Source organism: Danio rerio, chromosome 3 (assembly GCF_049306965.1).
Source record: "Danio rerio strain Tuebingen ecotype United States chromosome 3, GRCz12tu, whole genome shotgun sequence".
Classification (NCBI taxonomy): domain Eukaryota; kingdom Metazoa; phylum Chordata; class Actinopteri; order Cypriniformes; family Danionidae; genus Danio; species Danio rerio.
The window spans coordinates 31,475,042-31,494,579 of record NC_133178.1 but is presented as its reverse complement, the minus strand read 5'-3'; the positions used below and the strand labels follow the sequence as shown (position 1 = coordinate 31,494,579).

General features: G+C 36.0%; 2 protein-coding genes across 6 annotated transcripts; both read right to left on the bottom strand.

Annotated features, from left to right (window-relative positions):
- Nucleotides 1-542: 542 nt before the first annotated feature.
- On the bottom strand, nucleotides 543-10,097 carry rnf25 (ring finger protein 25). 4 transcript variants are annotated; one of them, XM_068215282.2, is made up of 11 exons: nucleotides 9,678-10,097; nucleotides 9,510-9,581; nucleotides 9,295-9,391; nucleotides 8,686-8,753; nucleotides 8,512-8,581; nucleotides 6,903-6,974; nucleotides 6,656-6,802; nucleotides 6,352-6,441; nucleotides 5,914-6,051; nucleotides 1,779-1,877; nucleotides 543-1,437 (listed from the first exon to the last, which is right to left on the bottom strand). In XM_068215282.2, the coding sequence occupies exons 3-11, from the start codon at nucleotides 9,310-9,312 to the stop codon at nucleotides 667-669; spliced, it is 1,473 nt and encodes a 490-aa protein (XP_068071383.2). In that variant the 5' UTR covers nucleotides 9,313-9,391; nucleotides 9,510-9,581; nucleotides 9,678-10,097; the 3' UTR covers nucleotides 543-666.
- Nucleotides 10,098-12,022: 1,925 nt separating this feature from the next.
- Nucleotides 12,023-18,936, bottom strand: si:dkey-16l2.16. 2 transcript variants are annotated; one of them, XM_073944609.1, is made up of 7 exons: nucleotides 18,594-18,936; nucleotides 17,005-17,749; nucleotides 15,663-15,713; nucleotides 15,343-15,466; nucleotides 13,983-14,107; nucleotides 13,712-13,836; nucleotides 12,023-12,554 (listed from the first exon to the last, which is right to left on the bottom strand). In XM_073944609.1, the coding sequence occupies exons 2-7, from the start codon at nucleotides 17,057-17,059 to the stop codon at nucleotides 12,405-12,407; spliced, it is 630 nt and encodes a 209-aa protein (XP_073800710.1). In that variant the 5' UTR covers nucleotides 17,060-17,749; nucleotides 18,594-18,936; the 3' UTR covers nucleotides 12,023-12,404. The 2 variants fall into 2 exon arrangements, with proteins under 2 accessions (XP_073800710.1, XP_021327130.1); XM_021471455.3 differs by having other exon boundaries at nucleotides 18,805-18,936.
- Between the last annotated feature and the right edge of the window lie 602 nt (nucleotides 18,937-19,538).

Below are 19,538 nucleotides of genomic sequence, written 5' to 3'. Positions count from 1 at the left end.
ATATATTTAACTTCGGCCCATGGATATACCTATCCTAATTAATTCAAAGATTATCTATCTCATATTTTAGTGATAGTTCACTTGATGCTGTCACAGAGTAAACGGTACTGATTTTCCTCAAAAGTTTACACAAACAGAAATACCTACTTCAGACCATTTAAAAACTCTTTTTTTCAGTATTTACAATGTAATGTTTGATCATAATGTGATTTCTTTCTGTGAACTGTAAAATGTCTTCAGACATGTTTATATTCATTTGTAGACAACACAATACCAATTTTAAATTAGGAAATTGATATTTTGTGTTTTTCATTCCCAATAAATAAAAACTTTTGGTATTCTGATCATTCTGATAAAAAAACAACAACAAAATAACCTATAAATGCTCAATAATACTATTTTAATTACAAATATTAAAGAAATGTTAAATGTTGTCTGCTTCTGCAAATGAAATCTCTGATGTTCCTCAGTGGTTAAACTCCTTCCTAATTGCAACATCGGCTATCAATGACACAACCAAAAGCAGAAACGGAAAACATGGGTCAGTGTACTGCATGGGGTGAATTTTATTACAGACACTGACATGATGATGGTGATGATGATGGTACAGCGGGTGAAACTGGGAGGTATTCTTGTTTCTCTGCCTGCACCTCCCCTCTCCCACTGTCAGAGCACTCCCTCTTTCCTAAACTCTTTCTCCACTCTCTGATGCATGCCTCTGCCACCACCCCGATACGCCCCACCCCCTCTGTGACCCCGCCCAGCTCCTCCTTCTCTGGTTCTATATGCTCCTCCTCGGTGCCCGGCGCTCCCAGAATTATCCCAGTGACCAGGTCCCTTATAGTTCCTGTCCTGCCAGTGTCCATGATGTCGTGCGGAGCCGCGACTACCCCGTTTGTCTCCTCTACCCACATGTTCTCTCTCTGGATGTCCTTCCTGTAAAATTGTCTGAGTCACTTCTTTAGAAATACACTCCTTTTGCTGGCTTACTTCTTGTCCATCTTTGGGTTCTGAAGTCAGCATGTCCTGAGACACAGGTTTGTTTTCTTCATTGGTCAAAGGCTGCCTGAGCTGTGCTGTATTTTCACTAAGTTCACATGCCTGTCTTTGTGCTGTGCTTTCTACCTGTGATGTGGTGTTTGTCGGGCCTGAGTTTGCAGAATTAATCTTATCAGATGATTGTATGTGTTTGCCCAGTCGCTCCTCCCCAGGTGCAGGCACCATGTGACGTGCTGGTCCGCCTCTCCCGGCTCCTCTTCCTCTGCGGCCTCTCTTAAAGTCGCCTGTGTGTTTTCTTTGTGGTTGGCCTGCAGTGTGCTGATTTTGAGAGGTTTGGGTTGTGCTAGTGGAATCTGGGGATGAGGAAGGGAGTGACTGAGAAGATTCGGCACCAGAAGAATCTGTCATACCAGGTGTGTCGGATAGATTAACAGGAGCCTGGAGAGAGAAGAAAATCCCTTGTTCATTTATTTATTTATTCAATCATTTAATTGCACACTGATATTGAGAAACTTTTTACAACTTTTAAAGACATTCTCAGAATATTTTAAGACCTCATCACCACTTTAAGCTTTAATCAGTATCAAACCTTTAACTTCATAAATAGTTGTAGTTAAATAAATCAATGGAGCACAAGCATGCAACAGAACTCAGATAAGCTCGGAAACAACAAAGCTTAAAGCAGGGGTCACCAAACTTATTCCTGGAGGGCCGGTGTCCTGCAGATTTTTGTTCCAACCCTAATCAAACACACCTGAACAAGCTAATCAAGGTCTTACTTGGTATACTTGAAACATCCAGGCAGGTGCGTTGAGGCAAGTTGGAACTAAACCCTGCAGGGACACCGGCCCTCCAGGACCGAGATTGGTGACCCCTGGCTTAAAGAATAAATGGAGAGGTTATTTTCAATGACAGGCTTCATCCACTGTTTAAACTCCTCTTTCTTCAACCAGGAACTCACATTTTCAGATTTCCCATTATATCGCTCTATGATTTTGCTACATGTGGAGATCGTCACATCACCTTCCTGTGTTAGGCGGAAATTACGTGACATCACTCGGATGAAGGAGCTTGGCTGCCCTGGCCCAAATTAATTGCGTGGATCGAGCATGCTGTTGTCAATATTATGGGGAAAATAAATATATTTATGCATTTTGGATTCAAACACTTTTGACAACGCTTGAACATAATTTAAGACCTCATAAAAAAGCAATTAAGACTTTTTCATACATTTTAAGGGCCTTAATTTTCTCGTAATGGATTTACCGACTTTTAAAACTTTTTACAACCCCCCGGACACCCTGATATATTTATTTGAAAACGTTTATTCTAATTTTCTCAGGACTTACAATTTGTAAGTTATGTTTGAGCGATATGTTGTGATGTATTTTACAATTGAGCCCACATTTCCAATAATAAAACCATTTCATATGGTCATGTTTTTGCATAAAAAAAACAAAAAGGGGATCTGTTTATTTAGACATGTTTACATTCATTCTTAGTATACATATCAATATTTTAAAATTTACATATGGAAAAAAATGAAACTGATTTTCAATCAAAAACTAATACATTTGTTATTTTTACATATTGTCATTATATATACAGTAGAAGTCAGAATTATTAGTAACAGTAAATAATATTTTACTAGATATTTTTCAAGTCACTTTTATACAGCTTAAGGTGACTTTTAAAGGCTTAACTAGGTTAATTAGGTTAACTAGGCAGGTTAGGGTAATTAGGCAAGTTATTGAATATCGATGGTTTGTTCTGTAGACTATATAATAATAATTCACCTTAAAATGTTTTATCAAAAATTAAATACTGCTTTTATTCTAGCCAGAAAAAAAACAAATAAGACTTTCTTCAGAAGGAAAAATATTATGAGACAAACTGTAAAAATTTCCTTGTGCTGTTAAACATAATTTGGGAAATATAAAAAAATAATAATAATAATGCAAAGGGGGGCTAATAATTTCAACTTTAAAAATGTCAATATTTATATTAAATATTGGAGAAAATGTTATCAGACTTTTATAGAATAAAACTAATATTAATATTTCACTAATATTGTGCCTATTAAATCCAGTCAAACAAAAATAAAGTTAGGAGACCCTATTGAATTTCATGGTTTCCCTTATCAGGACTTAATACCAGAAACTATATGGTCCTTAAAAGTCTCAGTATTTGATAAAACATTAGGGTAGGGTTGCACCAGCTGATTGTAGGTATGTAAAGTCCACACTAGGGGCTTAGTAACTACTAGCTTGTTTGTAACAAAATTTATTCTTAATTCAGTTGTACCACATGCTCTTAAGGCAAACTGTAGTTAGTAGGTCAAAACCTCTCTGTAAAGTCATGTGTAGTCACTGAATAACGTAATATTCAATAAAAAGCATTTAAATGATTAAACTTCTTTAAAATTCTGCAACTAATGCACCTTTATATAACTTATATAACACCTGCATTGTGTGCCGTGAAAGCAGCAAAATTCAATGAACATGAAGTAATCAAAACATTAAACTTGAATTATTTTACACTTCACACATGAAAGAGGAAAGAACAGGAAGAAAAATTCAGCCATGAAGAAATGTTCATATTAATTGATGGATACAAAAAACACAAAACACTCCTTGAAAGAAAATTAAACTTCTTTCATAAACCAAAATAAAATGCGAGATTTGGGAGGAAATTAAGGCAGTGAATATTGGAAGATCATTCTTCATTATGATCGCGAGCTCCTCTATGTAAACTTATCTCACAGTCGTCTCCTTGCTACCGTTATATGGAGGGAGGCTGCCGTAAATGTTTGGTTGGAGCGTAGCGTTACAATTAACAGTTCAGGGGTGCATCCAGAGCCGGAGTGGGACTCTTTTTCAGCCCTGGAGTTTCAAGCCTCAGACCGGCCCACCTCAGTTCACCACTGACTATATTAAAATAAGGTTATTTCCAATTCAGTTTCTAATTACACTATCACGTCTTTTTTTGAGAAAACAGCTTTTTTAGAACTTCAAATGTTCAACAACCCTTACAGTATTATGTCTTAACAATAAAAAAAAAAAAAAAAAAAAAAAAAAGTTACTCAGACAAGGACCGAACCCAGGATGGCCGCGTCATAATCTAACGTACTACTCACTGTACCAGAACAGCTGTTCTTTGATAGGTGACTTATCTAGTTATATCATCAGCACAAGGCTACGAGAAAATAGATAAAAAGAGCAGAGCTGCGGTAAAATAATGAATAAAGAAGGCTGTGGTCAAGTAAATAAATAAATTATTTTTAAAAAGTGTGACTGCTGAGAGCAACAGATTCTGGAACTAGGGACACCGGCCCTCGCGGCCAAAAAACGGACCGGCCCACCGGGAATTCTCCCGGTCCTCCCGATTAGCCAATCCGGGCCTGGGTGCATCACAAAAATGTTTAGTAATGTGTAAGTTGTAACTTAGTATCCCTTTAAGTCACAACTACGCTATGTTTTAACTTATGCACTGCTGGTGCAACCGGCCCCAAACGAACAACATCATGAACATCACATGAAATCTTTTTTTTTTGTTTGTTTAAATAAAGACAGAAAGGCCATGGGTGACAATGCTAAGTCACCATACGATTCAGACACCCATAGATCCACTTATTTCAGTAATTACTTAAAGTAACCATTTTCTGTGGGACATTATCAGTCTCTCAGATCATTCTGGAGGAGTTCTGCTCTGGACTTTGACTGGACTATTGCAACACCTTCATTTTTTCCCAGCTGTTCTGTAGTAGATTTGCTGGTGTTCATAAAATCCCTGTCATGTTACAAGAGCCAATTTTGTCAATGCTTTAGCTTTTACACAGGCATTAACACACACCTAAAGGCTTCACACCAACAAACTGCTAAAACCCCTGCTGGTTATCGGTTACAGCCCTTTACTGATATTGTCTTGCACATTTCGTGCTATATTTTGTTCTTCTTCTGAGTTTTATTTCCAAAAGTACAAGACTTGCCAAAGATCAGATCATTTTTAAAGTCTAGACATGGAAAAATTGGAATTTAATAAGGAGTCCTGACTTGTTCACACGACTGTGTTTAATACAGACTCCTGCATAAATCATGTTCATGGATAAGCTAGGAGTGCCCAAACTTTTTCTTATAAGAGGTAAAAAACAAAACTTGACTGAGGGCTAAAGTTAAATATATTAAACTGTATTACATATAATTTTCCATGGGTAATTTCCTAATTTACATTAATTTATTTGCTAATATTTAAAAATCATTCAAAAAACTTGCTTAAAACTTATTAATTAAAAATGCAGTATCATTTTTAACATTTTATAATGAACTTATTATAGTAAAGACATAAACAATCTTATTTAAAAGGTTGCGTTCAATTTAAAATGATGATCTGTCAAAGGCATTCCCCATCTTTCTCCCTCTCTTTTCCTATAGGAAGGCGGGCCAAACCAAAAGTTACCACGGCCCAATTTTGGGCACCTCTGAGCTAAAGTATTCAAAACTTATTATTATCATGGTAGTATAAAGTATAGTAAGGCCGAAAGTTGCTGATTGCTGATGAGAGATGAGCGAAACACAGCCCTAAACAGCTGAGCTTTCATTATGTCACAGTCCACTGCCTCCTGTTCTTGCAGTCATGATCATGTGGTGAAGCAGAGCCATTTCATCAAACTAAATCCATTTTTAATGCTGCTCTAAGCAGTCAAATAAAGTGCACAATATATTTAAGTGTCTCCCTGTTTCCTATTAATGCTATTAAAATTGATATTAAATTAAATTGATATTAAAATGAAGAAATCTTACATACTTCGCCTTTAAAGTATACAATATAAATATACAATACCTCTGCAAAGAGCATTTGGCCAGACCATAGACTGCATAAAACATGCAAGATCATTTTATTCCATCTAGGATTTACCTCGTTAATGTGAATCAGGAATCGATTGGACTCCGCTTCTGGGTCAATAACTCCACCCTTTTCCTTCTGTCGCTCCAGAATCTTCTGGAGGGCTTCCCATTTCTTCTTAAATTCCCCACCGATGACCGCATCCTCCTGCTGTGAGTGTGAAGCAATAATAAACACAATGTTCATGTGTATCCAGAGCATGTGACCAGTGAGCACGCATAAGGGTGAAGAGCTTTCCAACCACACATCCTGGCATAGTCAGATAACAAGAGGCAGCACATGGGACAATGGCACACTGTTGTAAAAAAAAATCCACTGCTTGGCACGAAACACAAAAGTGACTTTGTCCACTTGACATTTCTAACAATGATAAAACGTCATGCCCAGGCCAGTCTAGCTTGACCCAACTGCAAACACTGTGTCCACTGAGAATTATATAGTGCATCTTACCTGACAGAGAACTGGAGCAGGCGAGGAAAGGAGGGCATCCAAATCATAGGTCAGAGACTCTCGACAGACAGGGCAAACAACAGCTAACTCCTGTTAAGTTTTAAAAAATCATAATAATTCAAATGTTATCAGAAAATAAAAATGATCTCAGTACCTTTATATGCAATATTTAATTTCGTGTCACCAAAATATAATAATTACGTAATAACAGAATTGTTTAAAGCAATGTGTTTTTATAAAGGCAAATTCATAGTATTTGACATAGAATGGAAAGCATAAAAGAACACAAAATAAGGCTCCTCACCTCTTCTTCTGTCCTGTCTCTGGTTTTATCCTCCTCCAGCTCCCTCTCACGGTCCTTCAGCTCCATCTCAGAGTGGGTGATGTAGCGCCCCAGACAGTGAGAATGGAAATAGTGATAACAGCTGGTCTTTGTGAACACTTCACCCTCCTTACACAAACAGAGCAAGAAAAAAATCATTAATAAAGATTTTTACACAGGCCACAGAACACCTTGAGTGCATATTTTTTGGACAAATAAAACGCCACACCTTAAAGTCATAAAGGCAGATGACACAGTTTCCATGGGGAATATTGCTATCAGTCAGGATTTCTTTGGCTCTCTATAAAGATGAAAGATACATTTTTGAGACAAACACAACACAATCAGTATATACACTACTATTGAAAGGCTTTGGGGCCTGTATACACATCTACAGAAGTTTACAGAAAAAAATTCTAATACACTGCTCAGCAAGGCCGTGCATTTTATACACAGTCCAATTTAAATGTATGGGACCAGTATGATTTCATAAAACACTTATTTTGTATAGAGTCCTTGTTACACATGTTCTGTGAACTTACTGTTGTAATAACAGTAAATTATAATTAGCATTAAAGTGCCAGCAGTTTATTAATATTACTTAGTACTTACATTTATAGTTACAATGTAACAATGACACAAATAAAGTAGTGTTTTTGACAATTCTTCTGAAGTATAATGTATTATTTTCCACAACAATATGGAACAAACAAATTTGATGCCAACACAAATAATATAGAAGTACTTCCTCACAACTTCCAGTATTAAGACTGCCACTCATTAAAAAACACAACAGATTAGCATAAAAAACCTGAAATATATCCATGGAAGAACGTGTTAAATAAGTGCTGGAAGACAACTTCAATTCTCCAACACAGTATTGAAGTTTAAAATATTTCTGCAATGCAATGTCAGTTTCACATGATCCTTTTAAGACAGTGCTATTGCTGGTTTGGTTCTCCAAAATGGTTCTTCTTTATATCAGTTGCAGGACAATACACTCTAAACTGAAAATTGTGCCATCATTTACTCATCCACTTTACCTATTGCAGTTTCTGCCCTCTGTTGAACACAAAATAAAATATGTTGAAGACTGATGGAAAGCAGCAGCCATTAACTTCAATACTATTTTTGTTCTAACTATGGATGTCAATGGCTGTTGGTTTTCAACATTCTTCAAAATACCTTTTTTGTGTTCAACAGAAAAGAAACTCAAACAGGTTCTAAAACACTTAAAAGGCAAGTAAATGACGACAGAACTTTAATTTTAGGGTGAATTTTCCCTTTTATATTTTGTGAAATCATGCAGTTTTTGATTATTTTTACATTTTAAATGAGCTGTATTTAAAGTAAGAAAAATGAAAGTAGTGGCATGGCCAAGTATGTTATCCTATAGTCAGAATTTGTGTTCTGCATTTACACAATCCGAGTGAACACACAGTATCTATTGGAAATGAAAATCTTTTGAAATCTTTTTGCTAAATAAGTATTAATTCATTAAAAAATACAGACTTTGTGATCCCAAAATTTTAAGAGGAAATTAACCCTTTTCACAAGACTGTTATCATGTGTTTAATGGTCATCAGCATCTTAAACCCTTATAATGTTTTTAATATTTAGATTTTTTTTTAAATGTATAAACATTTATATATGTATTTACATATGTATTATATCATCTTTGCATCAAATTACAAAAAACTTGAAAAAAAATATTGTACTCCTATTCACTCCGCTCTAAGTTTACCAACTATGACAACTATCGCTACTGAGAAGCCCGAAAAATGTGAAAAGAATCCATAAAATTGTATTATAGTATTAACTAAATAATGATTTAAAACCTCTATGAGCTGGTACAGTACAGGTGTCCCCACGCATTCCTCTGCCTCCATCTGCAAACTCTTCTGCAAACTACAAAATAAAAAAATAACCTTGTGAAAACACTGGAAAAAAAGTGAAACAAACAATTCTAAAGTCGAACAAATTAACAGATTCTAATTATAATCATCAATCACCTGAGTAGTTTATCATCCGAGAGTCCACGTGGATTGTGCATAGAAATGTAAGGGGATGAATATGGATACTGGAAGTAAATTAAAAAGGCCAACATTAATACAAAATTCCTATGAAAGAAATTACAAGTTAATACAAGACATGCTAGCCTTGATCCATTAAAATCTAATTCATTTACTAATAAAATAAAATCCAATCAGTAATAGACAGCACTAAAGAAGTGGCATATATTTGTAAAAGTACAAAAACTCAATAATTCACCACTCTGGAACTAGAAGCTGCTTTCTGAGCAGTTTTAGAATACTGATATGTAAAGATTTTGAGTTTCATAAAGCAAAATGTATACGGCAAAATGTATGTGCTTTTTATGAGTTGTACACAACTTAAAACAAATAAAAGGCAATGAATACAAGAATGAGAGAAAAGAAAAGAATGAGAGAAATTATTTTAAATGTTACTTTACTTCCATTGGGAATAATGGCATTACGTACATATATAATATGTAATCATGCAACCCAATAAAAAATAACTGTAATCTCATAATAAGCATTTATTAATAATATACATTTCATTTGTCTTTTTTTTTTTTTTTAGCAATTTAACCAACAAACCTGAGAGTCCAGATCCATTGTGAGTGTCAGTCGGACAAACTGAGAGAGACAGTCCTCTGCAGTGGAGGGATGGAGCACCAAACTGACAGTCCACCCCCTAACAGAGACAAATGTGTAAACCACACAGTGATTATTGTATAAGCTGATGACACTTAACTAAATTATTACCTCAAGCTGTTATTAAAATAACTAAAATAGCAATCAAATACATTTACCCCTCATCGTTCTGAGTAACGTTGAGTTCATCCAAGTAGATAGACTGCAGCACTTCAATTTCAGAAAGGACGCTGTGGAGTAAACAAATGTGAGCTGAATTTCTAGTACAACTGCAAGTACGGCATTAGCATGACACATCAGATGAGCAGAAACAAAAGCACGTTTACCACAGCGACTGCAGTAACACACTTGGCCAGTTGTTTACTTGGATACTGATAATGCAACGCCCATGACTACCGGTTGAATAAGAGCAACTTAACCATGGATGATACCCTCGGACCAAACTATTTCAGTCGGTGATCTGTTTTTGGTGCTTTTTGGTCTGTATTACTGTTACTATTTACACGGTATGTACTATTTAGTCATCTATCGCATATTATTAAGAAGTGCGCAGTACAGTTCGACTAATTTAAGTCTTACATATAAGATATGTTCGGTTTATATGTCAACAACCGATGTTGTATATATGAATTATTAATAAATACACGTTTTCTGTCAGTATTTACCAGCAGCACAATACTCACTCGCTCTCGGCAGCCATGGTCGCCCGATGACCTCACGGGTCCACGTCACGACACTGGTCACGTGACGCAGAGCAAACAGATGGGAATTTAATGGATTTACCATTCAACAAACTTGATCCAGAGGACAGATTATATAATTAAAGAGAGACAATGCAGGTTAAAACCGCGCAAATGTCCATTTTGAAATATTGAGCGCTCAAATACGCATTTAAATGTATCATTTGTCGCACTTAGTCAATTTGTATCAGTAGATTTGTTACATTGTTAAAGGCCGTTTCCTCAAAATGAGTTTTTTTTCCCAGCATTTAAACACACCCCAAACGTTAGTGTTTTTTTCAAGAGGGATAATATGATTCCACATTAAATCATATCAAGTATAACAGGCCCGTAGCCAGCATGGTGAAAGGATGGTTATTTTTTTCTCTCAATTTTTTTTCTTTTTAAGCGGCTGCTTACCCCACTTATTGGTGAAGTCCACCCCAGGTCATCATAACCACAATTTTGATTGTACCAAAAACATTTCCTAAATATTTAGAATAATTTTATTTAATTTTATTATTATTATTTTTAACAAAACATAGACTAAAAAAAATAAATATATATATATATATATATATATATATATATATATATATATATATATATATATATATATATATATATATATATATATATAATGAAATATATAGATTCAACCACCCCCACCCATCCCCTGTGTTCTCTTTAAACTGGTGTATCCAGTGAATAGAAGTTAACAGAAAACAAAAACAAAGTACAGTATCAGTTGGATCCTGGTTGTTTTGTGCAATAAACATAGAAGATTTTATCAGCTGCTGAAGTCCAGATCGTTAATTTACTCGTTTGTACCAAGTTCACTCGAGCTGTGAATAATTCCTACATTATAATGTCCTGAAGTTGTACCAACCACCTGCACGTGTCCAAATTATGTGGAGGCAGCCAATGTTGGGCTAGTAGTTTTTTTTAGAAGTTAAGCCAGCCAAACAGCTTTTTGTAGCTTGGTGAGATTCAACATAGAATCATCGCTCAGTTATAGAATGACAGGATTCACTGGTACAGGATATTCAGTAATTTTAGATGGGACAACACAGACTTCATTCCAAAATGGTTGCTTTCCCACATTCCCACATCATATTAAAAAAAGATCCAAGTTCCTGGTGAGGACATTTATCACAGAGAGGACTAAAGGAGGCATTGATATGATGTCTTTTGAGTGGGATCCAGTAGGTTCTATGACAAAAGTTATAGTGAATGAGTTGTGGATTGGAATTTTTAGATGAATTAAAAATAATTTCCCAGTCTGTGACACCCTCTCTAGATGATGACAGTCAGTTTCCCAACTGTGATGTATAGCTAAATGCTTTGCTGTATCCTCTAAGGTCTTTCTGTACATCCATGAGCCAAAATTATTAGAAGAGGACTGATCAAACAAAGCAATGATTGGATAAGATGGAAGATTGTCCCCTCAGGGAACCCCATAGGCCTTCATGGCCGATCTTAATTGCAAATATAAAATGAGAGAAGGTTCAGTTTTTTACCGCTCACTTAGTTCTTGAAAACTTAATATGCCATTAGAACCAAAAATATCTTTTAGCAAATAATTGCCTTTCTGCATCCATTTCCTTGAAAGAAATGGTGCACCACCGGATCGAAATTTATTTTATTTTATATACAAATGCATTACATCACATGTCATTAGAATACATTAATGTCTATTTTTGTAGTGTCTCTTGTAAAATAGTAAATTTGAAAAGTCATAGAAAACAACAAAAGCCAAATTAGTATTAAAATTAACTTTCTTTCAATCTACCAAATACACCCCAGGGTACGGGTCTGTACAAGAATTTTCAGAATTATGGAGAGCTAAAATACCGCAAATGCCCTCTGTAAAAACATAATAAAGGAAACAGGAATTCTTGTGATGGAAATGCAAAATATTTCATATTAAATATAAAGATGCCTCATTTGGACATTTTTTAATCAAATTTTATTGCTAATTTGTTATTTGCATACATTATTGATAGTCATTTTAATCCATCATTAAAAATCTTGATAACAGTGGAACACATCAGACAGCTTCAAATAGCGTGTTTGCTGGACCAGGCTTTTTATTGCCAGTGTAAATCCATGCCAATCAAATCACCTTTCCTTAAAAAAATACACGCGCACACAGACAAAACACTGATAAACAAACAACATGTAAACAAATGCTGATATTCGGCACATAATAGCAAATTATTTTAAATCCTCCTGGGTTCATCTAATCGCAGTGTTAACATAAAAAGTCACATTTCTCAACTGAAAACTTGCAAAGGTGATCCATTTGTCCATATTTCCTCCAACACCTCTGCTCTAACAGCATTTCTTCCCCTTCTTCCTCCTCTCTCTGTCCCTGTGGGAATTGATATGGACAGTGTCCTTTTCTCTCTCCCGCTCTCTTTCTGCTCGACTCTGGCTCTGTTTCTTGGCCCGAAGGACCATGTGGGTAAAAGCCATGAACATCTGAAAATCACAAACATTATGAAGTACTTTAATGCAAGTGGACAAAAGAAACATGTATATTCCGAAAAGCCTAAATACTTTATACGTAGTAGAGCTGAGCTGATAAGCGGTATTATATCTAATAATCACAATAAAATTTATGTCAGTAACATATTAAAAAAAAAAAAATTTTATTCACTTGACTTTAAACTAAAAGTGCTCCTTTTCATGCTTTTTGAATTTATCATTCGTCTATTTAATGTTTAATATTGCATTTGTGAGATTTAAAAATCTTTTGAATATTAAAGTAATAAATTCAATTATTGTCCCTAATAAGAAACTACAGATTCTGACAAGCCTGAAACGAACTGTCAGTAACAAATTTGCATGATTTCAGCCTGTAGACTTGATTTGTAGCTTGCAAGACCAGAGAACTGGTAGCTGAGTCCTACAAGTTTGGAGTCTGACTTGTGTTACTGACATGTTAGAAGAGCAAAATCATTTTTCAAAAGTAAAAGCATTCACACGAAAACTGACAAGGTAAAACCAACTGCTGAAAAAGCTGAAAGTTGAACATGGTAATGACGTTATGTTTTGACACTTGCTGTAAGAGTCACCAAAGCTTTTTTTTGCTAGCTAAAAACAGCAGCACTGTTCCAAAAACGCTCAGCTGAGAGCACTTTCCCAACTGTCAGAAAATAAAAATAATTTGTGAAAAAATTCCAGAATGCTCTTGCTACGCCTATGGCAAAAATGTGACCCTTCCACTGACAACAACAGAACAAAATGCTCAGCTCAAGAAAAAAAAAATGCTTTGTGGACCTGCGCCCTAAATGGTATACCGATCACAACCGCAACATTTGACCAATCAAACCAGGATAGCCTCTTCAAAAGGAGTTTATAAGAGGTCAGATCCTTGAATTAATCATTTCAGAAACTTTGAAAGAAAAAGGTGATGCTGCAATGAATATTATAAAAGGATATTGAAAAGTTTTTTTTTAACTTTGGACTAACTGTAGAAGAAACCTTAAAATAGCATAGTAGGAGCACTTTTAGTGTTGCAAAAATTAAATGAATTAGAGCTTTTATGGATAAAATGTAAACACAGGACTTCAATAAAATCTAAAAAGTTGAAGTATTTTTGAGAAAAATGAATGAATTTACAAATAAAACCAAACCTCTTCTACATTGATGTTCTCTTTAGCACTAGTTTCAAACAACCTCACGCCAACTGACTCTCCAAAGCGCATAGCATCCTGGGTGTCCACAAGTTTTTTTGAAGGATCATCATTCTTGTTTCCCACTGTTAGAGATCAAGATGAAGAGGAATATTAAATATTGTCTGTTGATACAACAACTTCATTTAATATAACCAAAACAAATTGTGTCTTGCAGCACATAACTGGAAGATCTGAAGCAGATAAAATAAAGTGGTGTGTATGAACTAACCTAAAATTTTGCAGACATTGTCACAGTTTTGCGAGATCTCATTTAACCATCTTTTCACATTGACAAATGATTCAGGGTTTGTGACATCGTAAACGATGATGACACCATGAGTGTTTCTGTAATACCTAGAGAAATACAGCAAACACATGAGAAGGACACCGAAAGAGATTAGACAGGTAAATGGTTAAAAGAATTAGTTCACCCAAAAATGATAACTGTGTCATTACACACTCTCATGTCAATTTAATTCCCAGAGACCTAAAATATATTAAAGGGCACCCAAGATGAAAATCATCTTTTGAAAGCTGTTTGGCCAGAACTGTATAGTTATAGTGTGTTCACAGTCATACTGGAGTGGAGTAATATAAAAGACAAAATAAATATTGTTTTTATTTAAATTTCCTGACATACAATCAGATCCAAATCCCTTCCATTTTTAGGCCCAGCACAATGTGATGTAGGAGTGCAGTTTTCCTACCCACTGAATTGATTTACAGCCGCATATTAACATGTCTCCGTAGTAACACATATTATATCAACAAGAAAGGAAGTGCGCAAAACAAGTGGGATTAAAAGATCTGATCAGCTCTCTAGGATCAGTAAATGTGATCAAGAATTGAGTTTTACAAGTTTAATACGTTTTTTAAAACAGTGCATGCTTGTAATCAATTACGATTTTACGATCTTCAACTGCACAGCCGCATGTCAGTACAATTATAAAAGAAGACTCTTCAATCTCAGTTTGTGGACGTTAAATCAGGATTTTTTGTGCATTAACATAACAGATATCCATACAGAAGTGGATATTAACGTGTATCCTGTCACATTTGTCGTGCAACGTTAGACGCGCACGCTGTGTGTGTGTGTATGCATGAAGTTTGTAACAACTTTGTGTGTGACTCATCTTTGCAGAAAGGCTTGAATTAATGCCACAACAAATACATCAAATAATTATTGGGACAGTTTTTACTGTAGTATTTCTCACAACACGAGATCTGCTTCCTTTATATCGGTCACTGTGCTGTTTATCTGACGCAGCCGAGGGGGAGAACCAGCATTAAAGGTACAGACAACAAAAACAGCTACATTGTGTTCAAAGCAGAAAATTTCAATATTTTGAACGCTATAATAAATAATCTGTTGGGTGTTTTGATCTGAAACTAGACACATTCTGGAGACACAAAAGACTTATATTAAATCTTGAAAAAGGGGGGAAATAGGTGCCTTTTAATTTGTGTTAGAGAAAAAAGGTCTCAGAGGATCGGAATGACATGATGGTGAATATTTAAAAACAGATTTTTTTTTTTTTTTTTAAGTGAACACATTTTTAAAAGTCTAACTAAAAACTAAAGACTCTTACGTTGAGGTGATAGTTCTAAACCTTTCCTGCCCTGCAGTGTCCCAGATCTGGAGTTTAACTCTTTCTCCGTCAATCTCTACAGTGCGGATCTTGAAGTCAACTCCAATAGTGGTTATGTAACTCCCTGCGAAAATTACAAGTATATTATTATATGTAGCTAAAACATTTTTATAACACTTCTTGACTTTCAAGCAAACATACAAAACTCTCAATGTGCCTCCATGAGAACAATAAATTAGATCATGTATTTACAGGCCCTTTGCCTCACTTTCTATCATTTTCACACAAACACACACTCCAAGTCCGCCAAGTAGACTCACCAGAGAATGAGTTGTCTGCAAATCGCAGGAGCAAACTGCTTTTTCCCACATCTGGAAGAGCCAAAGAAACACTTATTAAATGCTCTGCTGTAATTCAACACTGCTTATAAAAAACAAAAGTATGACAGTGTTATCTTTTTTTAAACCAAACAAGATCATAGTAACAATCAGACAGATATTTACATTAAACAATTAAAGAAATAATACAGAAAAATGTGATTTAAATTTAATTAAACAAGTTCAATGACACTAACAAATCTAAAAATGTCCAATTGCATCATATCATTTAACACTAGTAAAGATGCCCAAACCAGCATGTCAGTTGCCACAACCGTCCAAATCTGGCAGCTGTGGTTAATACTAGTAACATTATGCAAATGACGAAATCTGAGATAGCATCAAACAAAGCTATGATCTGAAAGAGGAAGTACACACAGCAGATGATGACATATCAGATTACTGATTTGATCATATGAGGATAAATAAGTGGTATAGCAGACTAAGTGAAGTTTTACAAACTCATTTCTAAACTAAACTGAGAAGAGCACATGATATGATTGATCGCAGCTGATCTCTCATTTGGAATCAGTAATAATCAATCAGATTGATTCACGCTTACAATAAATAGACTGAGTTCGATCTACTACCTTATCTTTGTTTTGTAAGAACCCCCCCTTCCACCTTATCTCCTCCTTTTCCTCCCTTTACCAGGGGGTGATCTCGAGACCTACCTGATCTCGAACCCCCTTCTATGCTAATTGACCTGCAGACGAGAGCCCTACGCTCAATTATCTCCAAACTCAGGGTTTTCTCCTGGGACAGCATGCCGAACCTGCTATTAGCATCAAGCAATATGTGAGTGTGAACTCTTAAAACCTCAGATGTCAAAAGGCACACAAAGCTAGAAACACTTCAGAAATGTCAATGTTGACATCTGATTGGATGATTGCAGATTGGCATGGAAATTATTATTGTTAAAAACTGTAATTAACTGCTTATGACCAACTTCACAGACCAAAACAATGACCCCAAGAGTATTCTTTACAGAACGAATCTCACCCAAGTCCATATTTATGGACTGATCTAATGACTAAATTCATAAAGGAGCAAGGACTAACATTACATATTTGCACATAGTAGTTTCATTTCAGCTTTCCAGTTTGCGGTTTACTTGTGCAATTGCACAACCATGTTCCAGTAAATACAATCTCAAGCATTCTTTCCAGTGGACATAATGCTGGAATAATAATTGGGCGTAATCACTTATTTTATGCCAAGAACTAGGGATTCACTAGTATAAAAAAGGCTGAATAGGCAAGTGTGAAAAATCAAATGTACTGACTTGAGTCACCAATGATGAGCAGCTTGAAGAGATGGTGGTAGTCTTTTCCTGCCATTCTTCCCTTTAAAATGTATCCTCATGAAACAAACTTTCAACTTCTGTCACTTTTACCGCGTCTTAAAGTGGCAGGAAGTTTAGGGCAGATGACTTTGAATAAACAACTGCAAGCATTATGTACTTGTGTATCCAGTTTTTCATTCGAGCTCAAGCGTTAAATGATTCACCAGTTTGATTTCAGTGCATTTCCACTCATGAATCAGTGCAATTTTCCACGTTTATCTTAAAACAGACTTTACATCTCCAGTTCTTTTCCCATTTCTTATTAGTGCTCACAGTTAAAATCTAAGTGAAATTTACTCTTTGCCGCCTCACCCGCAAGTGCAAACACATTACCACTTTGTTGTGGTTAAGTCTCAAATTACTCAGATCTCAAAGCGAGTGTTTCTTTAAATCGTTGACGGGGCTCATAATAACAGGTTTTGAGTATGTCAGGAACCAGTTTACACGGAAAACAGGGCAGTTTGTATGAGATCCAAGATGTTTGGTCTCCAAATCTCGATCATCCAGATATGAAGATGGCATCTCGTCACAACAATCCCATTCCGCCTATTAAACCGATGCATGCATGCAGGGGCTGGTAGCTTCCCTCCCTTTGAAAGAACACAGGTATTCCAAGACACTGCAGGAATGCAGATTCAAGCCGGAAGTGAGGCAAGTACCTTTCGGTCTCCCTGAAACCAAAATCCTAGAAAAAATAAAAATAAAAGAGAGTCAGTATTACTTTTGCATGTTGTTCAAGTATAAATACTCTCCCCCTTTACCCAGAACAGCAGCTGTGGGACTAAATATAGCTTCACGCAGTCTGACAGAGAAATGACACCCTCTCAGATAGTTCAAAACCACAGGCACCAGCTTTACGCTTTAGGCCCGGATAGGTGTGCACACAGCTGAAACCAAAACAGTGGTGGACAGAATCATTAAAATAGCATATAAAGCTAGCTGCTGAGTCAAGACAAAGCTAGATAGTCGGTAAACTGCCAAAAATGTTCCATGAAAACAGGAAGGGACGTGTTTTTCCTCTGAGCTGCTGTTGCGAGGAGGGCACAAGTTTCTCATTAATTAAATACTTAAGTTTTGTTTTGGGTCTAAAATGAAGTGAAAGGGTTAAACAGGAACGTCCTTTGAGCACATGTGATCGTTTTTTTTACAGAAAAAAGGTGGAAGTGAAATAAAATTGACACACCTAAGCTTATGTCCGCTTACCAGAAAATCTGAGAAAATAATGGTGGCAACACAGCCAAATAAATACTTGTGGTAAAACAAACACAAAAGTGAAACTAGTCGGTGGTCTAAGCATGTACTTCGAACGGAATCACGGTCAAAACAAGCCAAAATAACAACATTTAATCTTTTTTTTATCTAGACGTAGATCATTTTTACGCTGTACATCATTTCATCTAAACGTTTATCATAATCGACTGCCCTTCTGAGATAAGCGACCTTTAACTTAGTGGAAACCAAGCGGTCACGAGCAGTATCCCGCATAAATTAAACGGACACACCTGTAAAAACATAAAATCCTACCAAACCTCAAGCTGATCTTTCAAAATGAAACGCTTCTAAGATCCATCGCCTTAATCCGCTTAATCAAACTTGTGTCCATTACTCAACTCGTCGAGTAACTCCTTGGTTGCATCTTAATCAGTTGTTTTGAAATGCAGCTAGGCTAGCTACTTAACTAGCCGCAGATGCTCCAAGATAATAAGATCACACTCGAAGCCACATACTGTAAGAGCTCACCGAAAACACTTTAAACCACGTATTCCTAACACGCCGAAGGCAAATCCGGAAGACTTTGCTGAAGTTTTTGGCAAGTTTGACGGGTACTGTGTCGAGTCAGTCTCGCAAGCAGAACCGGGATCCGGGAAGTCCAGTGTTAGGGGAAGTTCGGTCAGTGTCCCAGCGGCCGCAGAGATCAGATCCGCCCATTCGAGGCCGCCGCACCTGAATGTCGAGTCACTCTCATCCTCATCCTCATCATGTGCCCGAGTTTCTCAGTCTACTCCACCTCCTCATGCCACTCCTGTTGCTGCTGAGATTACCATCGCTATTCTGTTGCCACAGACTAACTGATGACATTCCAGCCAGAAGCACGTCCTGGAAAAAAAGTATGTGCATACCTAAAAAGCATTTTGGCAATTTTGTGATTGGCATACGCAATGCTGTCTAAGTAGTGCGCCCATTATGATTTGAGACACTCTTGATTTCAATGAAAAAAATGACCATAAAATGTTTCTTTAAAAGACAACTCATCCTTATTATTTTTATCAAAACATCAGTGGTGCTTGAAAGTTTGAAAAAATGTATTTTTTGGATAAATAATGTAATTGATGTTGTTTAGCCAAGTCATTTTATTACAGTGGTTTGATCAACATTGGTAGGAAACAGTAATACTGTTTTTTATTTAATACTGTTAATACTATTTAATACTGTTTTTTTAAAATATATTTTAATCTATCTCAGAAGGCAAGCAA

What these genes read in the sequence shown, in the direction of transcription:
- rnf25 (XM_068215280.2), bottom strand. An exon ending in CAATGGATCTGGACTCTCAG is followed by an intron (nt 8,754 to 9,294) that starts GTTTGTTGGTTA and finishes ATTTACTTCCAG; the next exon opens with TATCCATATTCATCCCCTTA. An exon ending in TACTGTACCAGCTCATAGAG is followed by an intron (nt 6,975 to 8,511) that starts GTTTTAAATCAT and finishes TCATCTTTATAG; the next exon opens with AGAGCCAAAGAAATCCTGAC.
- si:dkey-16l2.16 (XM_073944609.1), bottom strand. Translation starts at nt 17,059, where the DNA reads ATGGCAGGAAAAGACTACCACCATCTCTTCAAGCTGCTCATCATTGGT. An exon ending in TGCAGACAACTCATTCTCTG is followed by an intron (nt 15,467 to 15,662) that starts GTGAGTCTACTT and finishes TAATTTTCGCAG; the next exon opens with GGAGTTACATAACCACTATT. An exon ending in AGAACATCAATGTAGAAGAG is followed by an intron (nt 12,555 to 13,711) that starts GTTTGGTTTTAT and finishes TGTGATTTTCAG; the next exon opens with ATGTTCATGGCTTTTACCCA.